Genomic DNA, 19,893 nt, shown 5'->3' with positions numbered 1-19,893 from the left:
ACCTCCTGTTTCTAGTTATCCATGTTTCTGCAGAGTGAGTACGACAGGCTCACTGCAGTTCCACGGTAGTGATCCCAGGTATAGTACAACAGCTCCTGAATACGACGCTCACAGCTCACCTTGCTCCCTGACTCCTCACCCAGAGTCTCCCTCACCCAGAGTCAAACGTGACATCATGGTTGGTTTCTGCTTTACCTCACAGCCTAGCCCAGTCCAGATATAATAAGTAAGAACTGTTTACACACCGATCCATGACATCATTGCTGCATTCTTCTCTGAAAGTTCTCAGACTTCGCTTGTTTTAACAACAATATTTACATTTGGATTGAACCCCATAGATAAAAGCTCAGAGAACACACTGGAGGCAGTCCTGATTTGACATGATACGATATACTGTAGTAAAAGGCTATATATGACATTACATGTTTTTCATAGTAATTGAGAGTAATTGTTAAGGACGTTGTCAACCGTTCAGTAGCAACATGGAGCAACAGGGAGTCAGGTGGCTGAGCGGTTAGGGAGTCGGGCTAGTAATCTGAAGGTTACCGGTTTGATTCCCGGCTCTGCAAAATGACGTTGTGTCCTTGGGCAAGGCACTTCACCCTACTTGCCTCGGGTGGAATGTCCCTGTACTTACTGTAAGTCGCTCTGGATAAGAGCATCTGCTAAATGACTAAATGTAAATGTAACATGATGAATCAGATTTGCCCACCTGGTAGAGCTAGAGGCCGTTAGATCTGTAATGGCCACCAGGTGGAGCTAGAGGCCATTAGATCTGTAATGGCTGCTGTTCTAAAGGTCATGAAGAGGCAGCTGAACTAGTGTTCTCATCCAGCTGCATGGTTATCCTTAATCATGAGTCTTGTGTTGAGTCTTGCCATTCTCTTGGCAGTAGGATGATCCCTTAACTACAGTAAGATCTTAGTTCTGCCTCACAGAAAACTTGTGAAAAACAGCCTTTGTAGCCAAAAAAGATTTTAAAAAGACATATTTTGCCCTGTTTTGTGTCAGTTAGTGCTTAAAGACTTGCCAGGCACCATCATACTTGACTGGAGACACCCAGCAGAAGAGACATGTTGACAGCCACAATAGAGAGGCTATCTGGGAAACATCTCTGCCAGGAATGTGTTCCTTGGTTTCATGGTGCCTCAGCGCCACACTATTTCAGAGTCACATTTCAAGAGGAATGTCCTCAAGCATCCCAGTGTTAGATCTTCCTTCTTCCTCCCAGCCTTCCCTCTCAACCACTCACCTCACAGTGATCTGTTTCTGGAGGTTGAGTCAGTCTTCTTCCGTCACAGCAGACCCGCTGGATCCTTGGTGAAGGTGACTGTTGGACGTGACATGGGGTAGAAATGAGATCTTGTCTAGCCCTGGTGTGTCTGTCTCTCTGAGTCTGGAGCTCTGGAATCCAGAAAGGGGGCTGTGGTTGGACCAGGTTAGGTTTCAGCGTGTGAGTCATGTGTAAGTCATAGGTAGAAAATGTTACTTTAAACTGGTAACATGACCTTTTAATTGTTGTCCGGAAGGCTCTTCCAGTTCCAGTCTGAGCCATGGTTTGTGTAATGTCATGTGAAATGATAGACAGCAATATATCATCTTCTTTCTCCATAAAACAAACTGAAATTCATAAACACAGTTTTCCTAAAATGACTGCAGGGATGCAGCTGTAATATAATTCCCACAGTGTCTTGTACTGTTGTCTGCATGTCCGTACACAGACACTACTCATTGTGTGTCTGCAGGCTACAGTGTGTCGTTGTGTTTGGCCGGTGGGTGGTCACATGTGTTATTTAGATTTGTTTAGCAGCTGCCATCGGCAAAATGCTCTTGAACACGGTCCAGAGTAGCGCCAATATATGGGGACGTCGCGGTGCTGTGTGGGTGCTGTGGGTCTACGTACACAGCCCTCCTCCCCTCTGCTGTGGGTCTACGTATCAAACACAGCCCTCCTCCCCTCTGCTGTGGGTCTACGTATCAAACACAGCCCTCCTCCCCTCTGCTGTGGGTCTACGTACACAGCCCTCCTCCCCTCTGCTGTGGGTCTACGTATCAAACACAGCCCTCCTCCCCTCTGCTGTGGGTCTACGTATCAAACACAGCCCTCCTCCCCTCTGCTGTGGGTCTACGTACACAGCCCTCCTCCCCTCTGCTGTGGGTCTACGTATCAAACACAGCCCTCCTCCCCTCTGCTGTGGGTCTACGTACACAGCCCTCCTCCCCTCTGCTGTGGGTCTACGTATCAAACACAGCCCTCCTCCCCTCTGCTGTGGGTCTACGTATCAAACACAGCCCTCCTCCCCTCTGCTGTGGGTCTACGTACACAGCCCTCCTCCCCTCTGCTGTGGGTCTACGTATCAAACACAGCCCTCCTCCCCTTGCTGTGGGTCTACGTACACAGCCCTCCTCCCCTCTGCTGTGGGTCTACGTATCAAACACAGCCCTCCTCCCCTCTGCTGTGGGTCTACGTACACAGCCCTCCTCCCCTCTGCTGTGGGTCTACGTACACAGCCCTCCTCCCCTCTGCTGTGGGTCTACGTACACAGCCCTCCTCCCCTCTGCTGTGGGTCTACGTATCAAACACAGCCCTCCTCCCCTCTGCTGTGGGTCTACGTACACAGCCCTCCTCCCCTCTGCTGTGGGTCTACGTATCAAACACAGCCCTCCTCCCCTCTGCTGTGGGTCTACGTATCAAACACAGCCCTCCTCCTCCTCTGGCCAAACAAGGCCAGATCCACATCCCCACTAACAGGGTCAAACGTTTTTAAGAAGAAGTCATGGGAAAGCCAGGGTCATAGAAACATGATCTCATGTGATTGGGGGTTTTGTGAGGATTCAAATAAGTCTTGATGCAGGGATATTCAGTTCATGGATCGTTGGAATGAACTCAGAGACTTGCAGCGACATGTGAAGCAGAAAAGTTTAGGGTTATATATCTTTTTTTTTAAATAATTTTTTACTTTTCCCCCCACAGACAGTGAAAGGAGAGGAGCGAGGAGGAGAGGAGAACAGAGAAGCCTAAAACTGGTAGATGAAAGCAGTGTCAATAGAGCACTGTTGAGTTTAGTACATTTAGTCATTTAGCAAAGTGGTTCCCAACCCTGGTCCTCAGGGCACCCCTGTCCTGTATGTTTTATATGTTTCCCTGCTCCAACACACCTGATTCAAATGAATGGGTCGTTATCCAGCCCAGCAGAAGCCTGCTTATGACCATTCATTTGAATCAGGTGTGTTGGAGGACAGGGGTGCCCTGAACCAGGGTTGGGAATCACTTATTTAGCAGACGCTCTTATCCAGAGCGACTTACAGTAAGTACAGGGACATTCCCCCGAGGCAAGTAGGGTGAAGTGCCTTGCCCAAGGACACAACGTCATATTGCATGGCTGGTAATTGAACCGGCAACCTTCTGATTAATAGCCCGATTTCCTAACCGCTTAGCCATCTGACTCCACTAGTAGTCCTCATCAAGTACTTATCAATGGCAAACCTATTTTAGAAAAAAATTAACAATATTTCACACACACCTTTTTTTCCACACACAGTGAAAGGGGAGGGCAGAGGAGGACAGAACAGAGAAGCCTAAACTGAGTAAAGCAGATCAGAACAGAGTACAATAGAGCCTGGCTTCAAAATGTAAGAAGTAGAAAGTACAGATATCTGTGTAAAAAATGTAAGGAATGAAAGTAAAAAGTTGACAGAAAAATTAATAGTAAAGTACTGATACCATAAAAAGTATTTGTACTTTGTTAGTTCCCATCTCTGTGCAACACCAACAAACAGAACAACAATTATTCAGTTCAAGATGCGGATGTTGGTGACATCTTGCTTTGCTTCACATTGTTCACAATGAAAGTGTTTGTTCTGGTCAATGTTGTTTCTCACTGGACTTCAGGGGAAAGTCACATGACCACAGCAGCCTAGCCATGCTTCTGTGACACTGTGATCACAAACTTTAGAATGGTAACAGGTCAAAGTTAGTTAATAAGTTAATGTCTGCTTTAAATAGTATTACTATTGGTCGCAATATATACACAACAGGAAGTAAGTTACCCATCAAGCAAATCCTGGAACTGTTATTTTACTACTGTGTAAAATAACATTGTACATTCATCCTTAATGGCACAATATTCAAATGTAAGATCTTTATTTCATGCAAAAGTGCAGATTGTAACAATTATAACATACAATTATCTTATTACTGGTAATAAAAAGAATAGTGTTACAGTAAAGAAGGCACACAAATTGTGTTATAGTGACATAAAACCTCTCATTACCAAATAACACAAATGTGAAATTTTTAGTTTTGGAATAAAATATACTTTCGTATACTTGCAAAATCATATTGTACAAACTCTGCGTCTACCTATCGTCTACTAGGTAATGACACACTTTGGCATCACCTATATTTCCTTCTCCTTTGATGCTTTGTCTGTTTGAAATCCTTCTGAAGAGACCATAAACACAGACCACACCTGTCTGAAGAAGACCTGTCTGAAGACCTCTGGTCCTCCCATGGGTCTTCTTCTTTATCTTCTCGGGTACTCTTCTCTCGGGTACTCTTCTCTCGGGTACTCTTCTCTCGGGTACTCTTCTCTCGGGTACTCTTCTCTCTGAGTTTTCCACATGTATCTCTGGGCATTAGCTTGTAAAAAAAGAGCTTTACTAATAACATGTGACCGCTTGATTCCTATAAGTCAAGCAAGATTCTTTTTGCAAGAACACAAGATAAACATTTTAAATATATGATGAAATGATACATGTAATGGCTATAAGACATCTGCTGTTCTCTGCATTTAGACTGTACATACATTTCAATAAGCTTTGTTTGAAACACAGTCAACAACAAAGACATGCATGCAATACAAAAATATTCCACTGTGATTGTATACTCTAGGGTACTCGAGGGTCATCGGTAGCGTACACGTGGGGTTAAAGGTTAAAGGTTAAGAGGCTGTTTAGGTCTGGTAATGAAACACTGCATCTGATTGGTCAGCCGTGGCTCCGGGAGGTGAAGGGCAAAGCTCATTCGTCGCTGTTGCAGTCTTTACAGAGAATGAGATCTCGGTCTGGGAAGAAACCAGCGCCCACCAGCGACACAGAGCAGCGAGAACACTTGAAGCAGGGCTGGTGCCACTGACGCTCCTGGAACGACACGTACTTCCCTTCCCCGAACCCTGGAGGGAAACACAACATCTCACATGACAAACACAACATCTCACGTGACAAACACAACACCTGTCGTGTCAGATGCTGAAACATGGATGAATGATGCCTCTCGCCTCCTCAAAACAAGGGCACATCTCACACAGACACAAAGATTCCTAACATTAAGCTCAGTGGATATCAAAATTTAACTACGACAGTACTCATAGGACTTAATAACACACACAGATCTGCCAACTCTTTGGGTACTCTGTGTTCTAAATGAACGCCACAGGTTGTCCTGGAGTTGTCTGTGCTGTAGGGTGCTGTAGGGTGCTTTGCCTCTCTGCCTGGACTGGTAGAGAATACCAGGATTAAGCAAGACTTTGTTTTCAGCTTCATCACCAATAAATCATTTCTACCACATCCATGTGTTTGTTTTCAGTTCGACAACTTTGGATTTGGCCCAGAGTCTCTCAAAGACCGTGGCACAAAAGAGTGTTACACAACGAACCTGTGATGGCGGTGTTGCAGACGGCACATTTCTGTGCGTACAGGTTGCTGAAGCACTTGACGCAGTAGGGGCTGTCTCCCTGGGAGGTGAAGGGCTGTCCCGCCAGAGGGGTCTTGCAGCCCGTACACAGGAAACACTCCTTGTGCCACGTCTCGTCCTTGTAGGTCACCCCTCCCTGAGCCAGCGTCTGTGTGAGGGATCCACACATAGAACCATCAACAACCGGGCCCACACCTGTGACAGCCCCATGTCTCATGAACGCATCGACACCAGTAACAATGCTGGGGGGGGGGGTTAGGTTTTTTTTCATGCTTCATTGGGAAGTTTTTGTAAATGAAGGGTGACAAGAAGGGCAGGGAGAAAGAGAGAGGAAGACCTGCAGCAAAGGACCCAGGTCAGATTAGAACCCGGGAAACTGTGGTAAGACCTCAGTATACATGGTGGCACCTTATCACCCTGGTGGCTGTGTTGTGAGGGACTGGCAGCTCACCTTCTTGCAGTGTGTGCATCGCGGGGCAAACCTGCCCTCGTAGCAGGGGACGCAGTAGTACAAGTCCTTGTCTGGGATGAAGGCCTGGGCGCCGATGGGCTTCTCACAGCCGTGACACAGGAAACAGTCCTCGTGCCAGGTGGAGCCGCCGTACTCCAGCTTCCTGGAGCCTGAAGGAGAGCGAAAAAGAACGGAAATAAAAGGATAGAAAGGGGGGAGAAAAGAGAGAGGAAAAATAGAGAGGAGAGAAAGAAGGAGAGAGTGCAAGGAAGAAACAGACTACAGTTTGACAGTTGCTAATTTGTGTGCCAGGTTAGCTTCTACGTTCTTGGGGAATGTCACACACCTTTTGGTTTATTACACACACCTAAAGTGTTCTAACACGCAAACTGAGAACATGGCAGAGATGATTCACCAAAGACTACAGACACTTCGCTTTCGTTTATATAAAGCCAACTAGCCCTGACAAGCTGTGAGTACCACATAATAGGCAGATACAAACGGGATAAAAAAGACGTAATACAAATATTATTGTGTGTTTTTCAACATTTAATGTACTGTTATTCCAACTGAATAAGTGCACAACTTTTTAAATGTCTCAAACGCACACTTCAAGTGGGTAATAAAAGAAGCAAATTGAAAGCGTCATTCATGCGTCTGAAACTAAACATTAGATCTCTTTATCACGGCCTGTGTTTTACAAGCCTTGGCAGTGAAACTGGTAGGAAGGTCAGACTGCATTTCTAAGTGGGGCGAGGGGGCAGTGTAGCATTTAACTGCATTCCAACACACGGTACAAAGCTAACAAAATGGACACCCAGCTCTGAAGAAACACAGAAATAACACCCCACCCTCCCCAGACATCCCACACTGGTGCTGTGCCACGCCGCCACAAAGGCCCTAGGGGTTCAACTGCCTGGAAGGCTTCCAGTGCAGCTTCCAGTGGAGCAAACACACTATCACACCGTCACATCTAAGCTGTCACACCCTGCAAAAGCAGAACTCGTTAGCCTCTTTGTGTCTCCCACACCTGTGTGACAGCTCATCCCCTGAGAGACTGTGACAGCCTGCACGTGCTGCCAGGTGAAAGAAACCAGGTGATGGTGCGATTACAACCCTACTGCATCATGGGAAGTGTAGTTCACCTGGCATGACGGTCTTGTCGCAGGCCACGCATTTAGAGGAGAACTCGTTGCAGTAGCAGTCGTTACAGACCAGCGCCTCATCCTGGCTGGTGAAGGGTTCGTCTGCTAGCGAGCGTTCACAGCGGAAGCACCGGAAACAGTGTTCATGGTAGTGTCTGTCCTCGTAGAACAGCTCCTGGAGGAAGGAGATAAACAGGATTAGGATGGGGAGAGAGAGGGGGGAGGAGAGGGAGAGAGAGAGAGGGAGGGAGAGAAATAGAGGGAGGGACAGAGAAAGGAGGGAGATAAAGGGAGGGAGAGACAGAGAAAGGAGGGAGAGAGAGAAAGGGAGGGAGAAAAATAACAGGGAGGGATAAGAGGGGGAGGCAACATGAAGAGAGCTAGTGCAGGGCGTTCCACACAGAGAACATTAGAGTTTAAGAGACTGTTGACCACCGTCAAACCTTGTAATCTTTACTGGTTGCAATCTTGACCTCTGACAGTCTGTTAGAGGCAAACTATGTGCTGTTGAACATAGTTTTACTCTCCACAGTCATCAGTATCCAGGAGTAAATACTGAAGCCCTGCTCATGGGGAGTATGCTGCTTGTGTTTGAGTTTAGCTGCAGAGCAAGCAAACACTGTTAGATAAACACCCCCTATTATTAATGATTCCACTATGGTCTGGGTGAAGGAAGACAGGTCTGATGTATGGCTTTTCTCAGAAACAGCCCCAGTGGAGAGAGCAGGACAGCGGGGGTGATGTACTGTGTGGAGGAAAGAGAGCCAACGAAAGCTGGGTGTATATTTACTGCTTCTCCTTCTGAGAGAGTCCATAAGACACGGGTCGCTGGCTGCCCGTGGCGCACATGGGTGTTCCTCATGTTTGGAAGAGAGAAGAAACCAACAGGTCTCCATGTTGGCAGGACGCGACTGGACATGACGCCAGACTACCAGGCACTGGACATTTACATTTAGTCATTTAGCAGACGCTCTTATCCAGAGCGACTTACAGTAAGTACAGGAACATTCCCCCCAAGGCAAATAGGGTAAAGTGCCTTGCCCAAGGACACAACGTCATTTTGCACGGCCTGGAATCGAACCGGCGACCTTCTGATTGATAGCCCAACTCCCTAACTGCTCAGCCATCTGACTCCAGACATGACACCAGACTACCAGGCACTGCACATGACACCAGACTACCAGGCACTGCACATGACACCAGACTACCAGGCACTGCACATGACACCAGACTACCAGGCACTGCACATGACGCCAGACTACCAGGCACTGCACATGACGCCAGACTACCAGGCACTGCACATGACACCAGACTACCAGGCACTGCACATGACGCCAGACTACCAGGCACTGCACATGACACCAGACTACCAGGCACTGCACATGACGCCAGACTACCAGGCACTGCACATGACGCCAGACTACCAGGCACTGCACATGACGCCAGACTACCAGGCACTGCACATGACACCAGACTACCAGGCACTGCACATGACGCCAGACTACCAGGTATTTCATTAAAGTACTGGAAACAGTATGCACCAAACCTAAAATAAATGAAGACTCACACACTCTCACACACTGAAATTCGGTTCAGTTCTGGAGACGGAGAACGCACGTATCTCTTCCGCCACGCACACACACACGCACACAGCTTACCCTGGCATTGTGTCCGATGAGTTGCTTGCACTCCTGGCAGGTGTTAGCATACAGGCGATCATAGCAGGGGATGCAGTGAGGAACGTCCTCCAGCTGGATGTATTTGCGTCCGTACAGGGACTCCTTGCAGTTCCCACAGTCAAAAGGCTCACTCATGGCTGATTCAGCTCCTGGAGAGAGAAATCACAACCTGAAGGTGATGTTGGCTGGGGGATGAGAGCTGGGAGAGAGTGCAGCAGAACAATGAACGAATGAGGGAGAGAGCGAGAGAGCAAGTGAGTGAGGTGACCCAGGAGGTACACAGACGAAAAAAAGGCTAATTCGCTTTTCTTATTTCATCTATCATGTGTTTTTCTTTAAGAAATTGAGAAAGGGCTGAGTATACATTTCAATGGAAGAGTTGTGACCAAAATAAATATGTAATCTAACATTCTCCTGTGTTCTCCTCTTGTTCTCTTGTGAAGTAGTTGCTCCTCTCACATCTTTTTCCTACCCCCCCTCATTATAAGGAAATATTTTATGGCAGTTTTAGCAATAAATAATATTAATTGCAGACTAAGCTATGATGACACAGCTTTTTCTATGTCAAAGGCTTGCCTTTGAGACTCTAGTCCTCCTGAAAATAAGGCAAACAGTTCCAGTGTTTCTCACCTCAGCACGTGTTTAAGCTGGGTCATAGCTCAAGTGTCTTGCAATTGCATGTTCAAGAAAACAATTTTGGGAACTTACCAAAGGCTCCATCATACATACAAATGCAAGCAACACTGGGCGACTTGCCAATGACCAATGTTTTTGCCAAAATGGGCATACATTTTTCTGACCATAAGACTCGTCGCCATCATACATGGAATAACAGAATCATTTGGGAGTTCTGCATTATTCCCCTGGCCAGCGACGACACCAGCCAGCGACTCTTAAGGCACACACATATAAATGTTTCTCTTGGACGAGGGTTTGTTTACCATTTCTTTCCGTCTTCTGGGTAAAGAAAGACTTGAAAGGCTTTTAATACATCAGAAGCCGGCCAGGATGGTGAGCAGCAGAGAGGCAGGCTGTGTTCACGAGGGGGGGCCCCCTGGGGGGGGGGACTCAGAAACACGTCACATGGTCCCTGAAGCAGCGCTACGCTCCTCATGAAGGTTCTTGGTTCCACCTGTGAGCAGCTGGCCTGACACGGGCCAGATGAGCTGGAAGTGAAACCTCGGCTCATGAAAGGAATCTCACAGAGCAGATATTTTACAGGTCTTGTGGTTAATGTTTGAACCCACAACTTGGTTACACCTGGTCCCATAAACGCCAGCCTGATCGTCTGGCTAACACATTCCACATGAAGAACTCAATGTTTAAGTTAGAACAACTAATCAATGCAAGTACAAACTAATCTACAACTCAGAAATTTTTTAAGACTTAGATTTTACAAACCTCATAAGTCACAGAGGCATCTGCTTTTGTATCCTCCCTAACAAGATTGCCTGAGCTTTAGAGGCAGCGTCTCTAGGTCAAAGGCACAGGGATGGAAACCAAAACATGAATGAGCCGTGTCTGTTTGGACTCACTTTATGGCCTGGCCGGGGGGAATCTGTGTGACTTCCCTCGCTGGTGTCAAGAGGTGGATGTTTCTATTCTGGGCCATCCATCTGTAGAACGACTGCAGCACTGATACAACATCCATCTGTAGAGCGCCTGCAGCACTGATACAACAATGGGCTTCCTTCCGGCCTTGGTTTGAATGTCTTACTGCGTGACAACTTCTGCAAATGCATTCTCTGCTCTGCAGCTGTTGTGTCCAGTTTTAGACACTGGAACTTTATCGTGATGATTCACATCAATTGTCCATTAAAAAAAATTACAAATAATAATCTTGCACTGTTTACAGTGAGACACTGCATTTTCTCTTTAAATGAGATAGATCTTTCCTCTGTTCCAGCCCCCTAGGGCTGTTTTCACTCCAAACTGACACGTCATCTAGACCTCCTGCTATAGTTACCAACAACAAGGACATTTTCACATTCTTTTGGAGTGAAATGTCTCACCCAACACGATTTACATATGTACGGAAGCTCTGCCTCATTGATCTGTCTGAGTCACGGCCGAGGTCATGCCAGCCTGGGACGACATGAGACCAAGTCAACAGCCACGCTCCAGATCCTGTAACCCTGTTAGCCTTCAGCATGTTAGCCTGCAGCATGTTAGCCTGCAGCATGTTAGCCTTCACCGTGTTAGCCTTCAGTGTGTTAGCCTTCAGCGTGATCAAAGATTGGCCCAGACTGAGCAGGGGGGAGATGGACATCTCCTTCTACAGACATCTTCTTTGTTCATTTCGAACCACATAAAACAGATCATGCCATACCATTTTCAGTCAGATGTTAAGACAACCAGACATACAGCAGAGAGGTGTTTTTCCTCCTCAAGCACGCTGCTGAAAGAAGTCTGCATCTCATACTCACCAGTAGGCCCATAGGCATTCTTAGTTAATATATGTATATATACTCTGGTGAGAGATTAAAGACATCGACTAAAAGCTTTACACTGTATGCCTGACAGTAACACTCTTCAAACTTGGTCGACAACCAGACCTCTTTCTGTCTCTCCCTCCTTCCTCCCCCACTTCCTCCCTCTCCCTGCCTTTCCTTCTTTCCCTCCCTCTACCTCTTACTCTCACTCCATCTGTCTCCCTCCCTCTGCTTCTCTTTCATCCTCCCCCTCTTTCTTCCCTTCAAAGCATGGTGTTGTCCTTCTAGCACCAACCTGAGAGTATTCAGAGCAGTGCCAGCTCGACCTGCAGGTGATTTCTGAGGCGGTGTGCACTCTGATGTTCCCCAACAGGGGAATCAAGGTGTCCATGCTGCTTTACAAACACAGACCAAACATACCTCTACAAATATACTACAAACTATTAAAACACTTTTTGAGTTTCATGTTGTTTAATTGTAACTTGTTTAACTGCATGCTCTTATGGTTCTTCCCTTTGGCACTTATTTGGTTTTTCACAATATATGCTTCATGTTTTGGCTGCTCGCAATATTTGGGGTTATCTCGTTGTTATGATCAGTGACCTATGCTCTTTTGTAAAGCTCGGAAGCTTGGATAAAAGCGTGTGCTAAATGCATAAATGTAAATGTACTGGCCCTACATGTTGGACTGGTGGCTTCACTCAGACATTTCTCTCTAGCAGAATCATATCAATACAGGTACAGAAACAGCTACAGACACAACTGCAAAGCTTCCCAACGAAGGGGAATTCTACCAGCAAGAGAGACTAGTAACAGTACCCATGAAAGGCTTTTACCTGCACTCTTAAAATGATTTAGCGCACAGGCTCTCCGGTGTGTCCTGCTCGACACAGTGGCCTTGTGATGTACAGTACTTTAGAAAACAGTCTCGTCCTTCCAAACAGGAGAGAACTTTACAACTGAGTAATGCAGTCAGCTCTTAAGCAGATTCAGTTAGACTCTTGACTGCTCCTAGATACCAAAGAGTTGGGTCAATAACAGGAAAAGGGTAAATCATGTCATTAAAGGACCACACTTGTTTTTTTGTTTTTTACCATTTTGATTATGCTATATCCCATACCGTTCTAACAGAGAAGACTTCTGACTTCAGAACAACTCCTACTTTGTAGGGTTGTACAGGAGAGTTTATGAGGAATGTCAATACAGTCACACAGCTCCATTCTACCCTGGGAAATGTAACACTTTCATGGTTAGGGGCAGGAATACAGGCAGAAAAGGAAACCCTGGTTCCTAGTAGCTACCAAATGACTACACTGCCCTTCACCCCAGCACAACAAGCCACTGTGGAGTTATTCTGCCGGATCACAAGACTGCCATGGCACCAAGCACATACATAAAAATAGTATTTGTATTTACTTTGAAGGGAGTTCTCATCAATTCAATGTGGTCTTGCTGCTTCAAAGATTGACCATTTACATTGTTATCAATTTGTTGTGTTGCTGGGTGACGGTGACTTGTATCTAAACTACATCAAAAAGTCTGACATTGTATTGTAAGTTTATGGTAGTAAAAAAAAGCAACAACATATTGTTAGTATCTTTTACGCAAACTAGCTTTTTGTAAGACTGTTTTACTTGGTATAATTTTCTGTAGGAACTTGACTCAACACAAGTAAACAAAACTGCCCTGGTCAACACAATTAGCTATGATTATCCTGAACAAATATACATGTAAACATATTTCCCATCCGCTGATGTGAGCCAGAAGGACGTCCAGTCAGAAGATCAGCCCCACTGCCCCTGGTGTTCACAATATCAGCATGTTTATCTTCCCAGAAGCCCCAGCACTCCTACGGCCGTGTCTGATTTATTTATCTCACATGAGGAGGAAAATCTCCATGTGCAAGCAGAGCCAGAAGACTGAGGTGTATTCTGGAGGCGAGACAGCTGGCATCATCACAGCGCCAGGAGAGGAGCTCATGATGGTGGTGTTGTCACTGGTCACAGCAGAGGTTGTGTACCTGCTGAATGTCCACTAACTGAGGCTGATGTTCCCTGTGAGGAGTCAAAACAAGCCCTTCAAAGGTCCTCCACAGACAGGGAACAGGAACACAGCCGTGATGGAGGACTGACTGACTCTTCTGAAGGATCCTGATGGTCAGGTTCTGATCCGTTCAGCCTGATCACCCGTCTATCTGCCCTGACTAGCCGATGTGTCTGGCTGTTCTCCAGTGATTGTACTCAGGCTCAACCTTCGCCAAATAAGGAATGTTTAAGGAATGCGGCTGTGGTCAAAAAGTAACAGAATCATGTGTTTCCAATGTTGGAACAAAAAAAACGTGAACAAATGCACTTTTCTTCTTTTCCAGAAAGGCAAATTCCTTTCTCTAAAAATAATGGTGGAGTTCTTTCTCAGCCAACATCGACTGCTTGGTCACAGCAGGATAAATAGGCAATGACTTAATCATGAGTTCATTTGATCGGAACTGAATTGAACATGATGTTATGTATACAGATTTGACTGAAAACATGTGGAAACTATTTCCATTAGATCCCATGAGTGCTGCAGCGAAGTCAACATATGACCTCACAGGCTGTTGAATGGCTTATTGAGGTGGGTTGCTGAATACAATAAATTATATAGCAAATAAATTCCAGTAAAGATCCCTAATAATAAAACAGATCTTTAAATTTTGAGCTTTGAACTCAGATGAACTGATACATGGTTTCATGTACACATATGCAATATGGCTATCCTATTTAAACATGTCATGCAAATAATGTGATGTGATAGTTGATACAGCAGGTTGTTTAAATATGTATTTAACCAACCAATTTATTAAAATGACAAATTGCTCTGGGTTAGAAACCCTCCTTGGTAATTTTGCGATTGGCTCAATTCAGCACTAACTCAGACTCCCCCGTCCTGGTTTCCTTCTTCTAAATAAAGACATCCTATGCGGGTGTTCAAACGGGGGGTCGGATGTGACAGCCTATGGATATTTACTGGCTTAGGAAACAGGCAGGGAAGGAGTCGATAAGGACCAGATGATGTAGAGCTGGGAATCCTTACAGGGGTGAACATAAGAGACTTTGGATAAGAGCGTCTGCTAAAATATGACTAAATGAAAAAAGACTAAATGTGAACATTTTCCAAGGACCCCCCCCACAATCGTAACACCCATTCAGCATACCCTTTGTGCTCTTAAATGGACACAATATGCTTGTTTTATTGGTGCAACTGGTCCCCATCTGTATATTTTTCACTTTTTAATGATACAGCACAATTTTCCAATGTTATAGTTTATGGCAAATGTTTTCGCGGACCCCTTGGCTATGGTTCACTAAGGGACCCCACTTTGAGAACCACTGATGTAGAGTATAAGTCCATTCATTTCTTGAAACTCGACTTTCTACTGTTTGGCTGTTAATTATGTAATGTCTCATGTCTCCATGTTCTATATTAACATACCTACTAGTGTTTATATCTCCTTGGTCACATTTTTTTTTGTCGGCTAAATGTGTCTTCCAGCATTCCTATGGATAGCTCTAGTTAAACCTCTCATTCAATGACTTTCTCATACTCGTTCTTAGCCTAAATCGTGCGTACAATGTACAGCAGCCTAATGTATCTTTGTTGTTTAACTACCGTTCTATTTTGTACCATCTGTTGTAGACAGCAACTATATAAAATATAGAACTAGACTGGTCAAAACTTACCAAAACGAAAATCGTCTTTTTAGGCTCTGGTAAAACCGTCCGTACGATTGAACTTTCCGGGAGTTTTGAGACGCTCTATCAGGCAGCCAGCTCAACACGCATGTACAGAGCCGTCATAGTAGCAGGGGGCCCTGTTCCAAACACCGCCCCTTTATCTCACTTTACTACAGAGGCAATACCTGGTGTAAAAAAATATTGGTCTACTCATAACTGTCACGTATTAGGGGGTCAGTTATATAGACGATAAACTAAACTAACTTGTCAAATTATTAGTCTTTAATCAGTGTTGTCAAACGATTTAAAATGCAATTCCATTAGACCCATTTAATGCTTGGCTACATAATGCTTGGAGTTCTGAAAATAAAGAAACATGAGTTAGTACATGAGTTGCCTAAAGCCAGCTGCCATATAGCATTCAAGACTGAAAGCTGTTAGGCCTGTTTAAAAATGTCAAAAATTAACTTCCCATAGGCCGTTATTGACTCGTTATTGTTTCATAGTCTCCATTACGGTTCCTTGCGACTCATGAGGTTTCTATCTGTCATCATGAGAAACTGCACTACTCCTAAACAGCCTAGACAGACATATATTTTTCCAAATTTCTGACGTCCATTTTCCGCTCCTCTGAGCTGGTTGTCTGGGGTTGATTAGAGGCTACAGCTGCGGTTCCATCCTGCCGCTACCCATGACAGAATGTATGAGCAAACATTAACTATGCACTTTGTTGTACTGTATTTCAACAGTCAGAACAGTAATCTTTGTGAGCAGAAGGAATGCATTTAGACAGACAGCCTATGAGTTACCAGTTCTCTGTGCGGAGAAACTGTATCTTCGCACTATTAGTATGATATAAACCACCAGGTAAAATATACTTTTACACGTGCAACCCAAATACAGTAACTGCGTCTTTAGCATCCAGTGAAATGCCTGAACGGACCTGTATTAACATGCATTGTGGTGCACTAGGGTAACAAACCAATTTACCTACTCCAAAACGGACCTCAATCTTTCCAGGAGAATATATGATGCCCCCTGCTGTCCTTTAAAACACAACACAGCCACATCATTAAAACAGGTAAATCCAATTTAATTTCATTAGACCATGCTTCGATCAAGCCATTCTACAGAATTATTAAAAGACAACCAAGAGATTCAAATGACAAAAATACCTTTAATTATTCACACAATTTCAGACCAAATCGTGGAAGAAATTCACATTCCCTTGTATCTCAAAAGATTTAAATCACTAAATCGCTTTAATCAATTACAGCAGAATTTATTTTTATATTACTCTATCGCACAAAAAGAAACTGAAAAACACACACAACCTTCTGGCAAAAGATATTTGTACATATGTTACACATCTCTTGCACTGAAAAGATTTGGCAAAGTGTTCATAAGACTAATACATAAAATACACTGTCAAAGTGTCACAAATACGACTGGAGTGACCAAATGAGTGACCTGTGACTCCATCAATACCAACACCCATTAGTCCTCCAGCTGAAACACTGGCTATCAAAACCAAACCTAATGGTGGAACTGGCACAGTAGAGGTCCGTGAAGATCCTGAGCAGAACCCTGAACTCTTACAACAGTAGAACAGAGTGATTATCCACATTCCTTACTGAGGGTGTTAGTTTATACTAGGGAACAAACACAGTCAGCCAGAAGCTTTTCACGTGAGAGATAAAAAAAAAAAAACTGTGTTTAAATGAATTACTGTATAATATTATGTCAAAAATTGTTGGACCCAAATTGCTGAACAGATTGCTTCTCAGTAAACACACATTTTATCATAAGAATCTTTCAAAATATATTTGCATGTAAGGGTACATATGGGCACAAACAAACTCAAAATGTATTATTTCTTTACACTGACAGTAGAAAAAATATGTTTGCTGGTTACATTAATCAATTACATTTGAAAGGAATGCTCTCTAGGGAAAAAAAGATTCCCAGCTAGCCCCCCAAAAAACCTGACATCTGACAAGTGAATTTCAATTAAGTTCCGCTACTGTGGTAAACTTTTCAGCTACATCTTCCTATAATGCAGCTTCCCATTTCTACTGTAACAACAATATGACAACAGAGCATAACAGCTCTGTGAACTGACTTGTTCAGTGGCATACCCTCGTGAAGACAGTAAATATCTGTCTGCCTTGTAAGCAGTCCCTCAGGTGTAGCGACTATTCATCAATAATGCAAAAAGTAACATCCCGAGAGAAGCTAACAGCAAACGATCACTGCTAGCCTGTAGTTCACCCCACCTTTTTATAAATCTTAATTTAACATCTTTTAGTTTTTTTTAACCTCTATCTTCTTTGGACAGAAGGTTGTTTATATCTCTGTTGATTTCACTGCTTTCTATTTAGGTGACAACATTCCTTCTGTAAGGTCCTCTAAAGAGCATTTCCATTTAATGCAGCATACTTCCCATTGGCCAAGCTGTTACCGGGCGAGCCAGGAGGCAGAACTCCTGTCCTCTGTGCCGACGGTCCGACTTCAAACACCTCATGAATGGCTTTACGAATACAGTGAAAGTTATAGTCTATCAAACCTGGAGAAAACACAGACGGGGAATACTTTAGGAAGTCAAGGCTGTTTTACGGGAGAGCCTACAGTTAAATAAAGAACGGCAATGTCAAAGCGAACACTGATCATTCGTTTAAACACTGATTATCTGGGCTACTCTCACCTTTGTTTGCAAAGCTTTCTTCTCTGAGGATGCAGACGAGGGCCAGGAACCTGGTGACCTCCTTCAGACACAGCACGGTGGTGTTGCTGAGCTTGATGATGGCGGACGACTCCTTATCAAACGCACTGCTGCTCCCGTCCTCTCTCAGGCTGCCATAGACAACAACACAACATCATTGTCTGTGTATAAATTAAATGTATTTTTAAAAACACAATAATACCAGACACGTGCACATAATGCAGAAAGAAAAGCATGTTAAATGAAGGTTCATGCAGTCACTCGACTGACTCCTGTGATCCAGCTACAAGGACCATGCATGACCTGTTCTTACCCGTATATACAAGAGACGTCGATCACAACATCGATCATGTCGCAGCACAGTTCATAAGACTGCATGTCCACAGGAGAACTGTCCGTGGCAACGTAGATCTTACTGACCACATCAAACAGGAAGGCCTTCTCAATCCCAGAATTCTGCCAACACATGACACACATAGCTTATCCACAGAGCTAGTACAAGATGTATATGATCTGCTTCTTACAAGTCTCACAGTACTCATCAAGCATGACTGGAATACAGATCATACATACCGATATGAAGATATTCAAAAGATTCTCTAAAGTTGGTAGCTGTGGAATAAGTTTCTGGACAACTTTACTGAAGGCTTCGAATATGGAGTGGTCATAGATGCTGGTCAAATAAAAGCTAAATTGAAAAAGAAAATATTAGAAATAAATAAAGCCTCCCATCGTTCGAGCCGTGATCTTAAATGCTCCTTATCTAGGGACAAAGTTGCACTAGTATTCTAATGACCAGAGAAGCCAGTAACCACCGGTGTAGTTACCTGAGGTGAAGCTTCTCAAGGCTGGCATCCGCCAGGTCATCGTTGGCTCTCTGGTGGATGTCCCTCTGGGTCTCGATCTTGTGGTCATCGGAAAGACCATCAACTTTATGGATGAACACCTCAAAGTTTATTTCTGGGTTGACTCTGTAGGCACGGGACACCGTCAGATGTAACCTCCCTAAAGCTTCCACATAATCATCCTGGCATAGGGAGAGAGGACAGAGTTACAGCAGAGAGCAGAAACACACAGCTTTAACACGAGGAAAATCATTCCTTAGTGGGTTTGTCACTGTTATAAGAGACAAAACTATTACCTGAGCATCAATAACAAATATCAGAGCCCCAGTGCCTCGAAAAATCATCTCATAGTCAAACGTTGGGTCGAAGAAGTCCACCTGGCCAGGAAAGTCCCAGATTTGGAAGTTGACAAAAGAGCTACTAGAGATGTCATCCTTGTATATTTTGTTAGTGCTCTCCAAGAACAACGTCTCATTGGGTGACATCTTGTGGAACACAACCTGGATGGACCGTGAATCAAAACACTGGTTAGTACAATTCATAAATAATATTTTTTTTACGTGGCCACGCCCGGTTTTTTTTTTACATTACGACTTAAAAACTTATCTGAACTGGATTATTAATGGGTATGATACTGTTTACTTGATAAATATATAGTTACTTTTTGAATTGAAGATTTTCCACTTCGTCGAAGACCCATCAACAGTATTCTTGGTTTACTGTCAGCTGATAACGAACTCTCTTCAATATCTGGTTCCTCCACTCCGTAGCCAAAGTCCTTTGGAAAAGAATCTACAACCCCATAACTTCCTGCTAATGTCGGTTCCTCATATTGAATAGACATTTTGTCTACCTACGACTACAAGCACCGCTGATCTCAGAGCTAGTAAATCCTTGCAGCCCGGGCGGCTGTGTTGCTACTCTTCCAGCTTTGTTGATCGGGTTGATCACGAGTGCCAGCTGCTATCTTGACTTGCTTTGTTGATCAGGCTAGCCCAGTAGTACCTCGCTCGCCTGTGTCCAACATTTAGAAATCGATGAGGTTAAGTAACTGCTTCTAACAAAAAACAACTGTCTGCATTGTCAGGGATTGGTCTGTTTTTATCTTTTACTCTGATGATATTCCCAAATACTAGTAAATGTTTAGAGCATGACAGCTAGCTTGCCGTATCACTTCCGACGTTACCTGTATTTCCCCGCCCCCAACAATG

The 19,893-nt window shown here is 44.3% G+C and overlaps 2 protein-coding genes across 3 annotated transcripts; both read right to left on the bottom strand.

Annotated features, from left to right (window-relative positions):
• Positions 1–4,133: 4,133 nt before the first annotated feature.
• LOC136962283 (four and a half LIM domains protein 3-like) lies at positions 4,134–15,219 on the bottom strand. Of its 2 annotated transcripts, none has more exons than XM_067256003.1 (6): positions 15,122–15,219; positions 8,950–9,119; positions 7,292–7,466; positions 6,147–6,316; positions 5,657–5,843; positions 4,134–5,174 (listed from the first exon to the last, which is right to left on the bottom strand). In XM_067256003.1, the coding sequence occupies exons 2-6, from the start codon at positions 9,103–9,105 to the stop codon at positions 5,023–5,025; spliced, it is 840 nt and encodes a 279-aa protein (XP_067112104.1). In that variant the 5' UTR covers positions 9,106–9,119; positions 15,122–15,219; the 3' UTR covers positions 4,134–5,022. The 2 variants fall into 2 exon arrangements, with proteins under 2 accessions (XP_067112104.1, XP_067112106.1); XM_067256005.1 differs by lacking the exon at positions 15,122–15,219 and adding an exon at positions 9,912–10,343.
• Positions 15,220–16,213: 994 nt separating this feature from the next.
• Positions 16,214–19,857, bottom strand: rragcb (Ras-related GTP binding Cb). The gene is made up of 7 exons (XM_067256002.1): positions 19,344–19,857; positions 18,979–19,182; positions 18,665–18,864; positions 18,411–18,525; positions 18,151–18,293; positions 17,820–17,968; positions 16,214–17,681 (listed from the first exon to the last, which is right to left on the bottom strand). The coding sequence occupies exons 1-7, from the start codon at positions 19,524–19,526 to the stop codon at positions 17,524–17,526; spliced, it is 1,152 nt and encodes a 383-aa protein (XP_067112103.1). The 5' UTR covers positions 19,527–19,857; the 3' UTR covers positions 16,214–17,523.
• Between the last annotated feature and the right edge of the window lie 36 nt (positions 19,858–19,893).

The sequence above is a fragment of the Osmerus mordax genome, chromosome 18 (assembly GCF_038355195.1).
Source record: "Osmerus mordax isolate fOsmMor3 chromosome 18, fOsmMor3.pri, whole genome shotgun sequence".
Classification (NCBI taxonomy): domain Eukaryota; kingdom Metazoa; phylum Chordata; class Actinopteri; order Osmeriformes; family Osmeridae; genus Osmerus; species Osmerus mordax.
This window is presented reverse-complemented; position numbering and strand designations above follow the sequence as displayed.

Excerpts from the sequence above, each read along its gene's own strand:
- rragcb (XM_067256002.1), bottom strand. The coding sequence starts at position 19,526 with ATGTCTATTCAATATGAGGAACCGACATTAGCAGGAAGTTATGGGGTT. Across the intron at positions 18,294-18,410 it reads TTTTGAATATCTTCATATCG|AATTCTGGGATTGAGAAGGC; the intron begins GTATGTATGATC and ends ATGTGTTGGCAG. Across the intron at positions 17,969-18,150 it reads GACGTCTCTTGTATATACGG|CCTGAGAGAGGACGGGAGCA; the intron begins GTAAGAACAGGT and ends TGTCTATGGCAG.
- LOC136962283 (XM_067256003.1), bottom strand. The coding sequence starts at position 9,105 with ATGAGTGAGCCTTTTGACTGTGGGAACTGCAAGGAGTCCCTGTACGGA. Across the intron at positions 6,317-7,291 it reads CGACAAGACCGTCATGCCAG|GCTCCAGGAAGCTGGAGTAC; the intron begins GTGAACTACACT and ends GCTCTCCTTCAG. Across the intron at positions 5,175-5,656 it reads CTGCAACACCGCCATCACAG|GGTTCGGGGAAGGGAAGTAC; the intron begins GTTCGTTGTGTA and ends GTTTCCCTCCAG.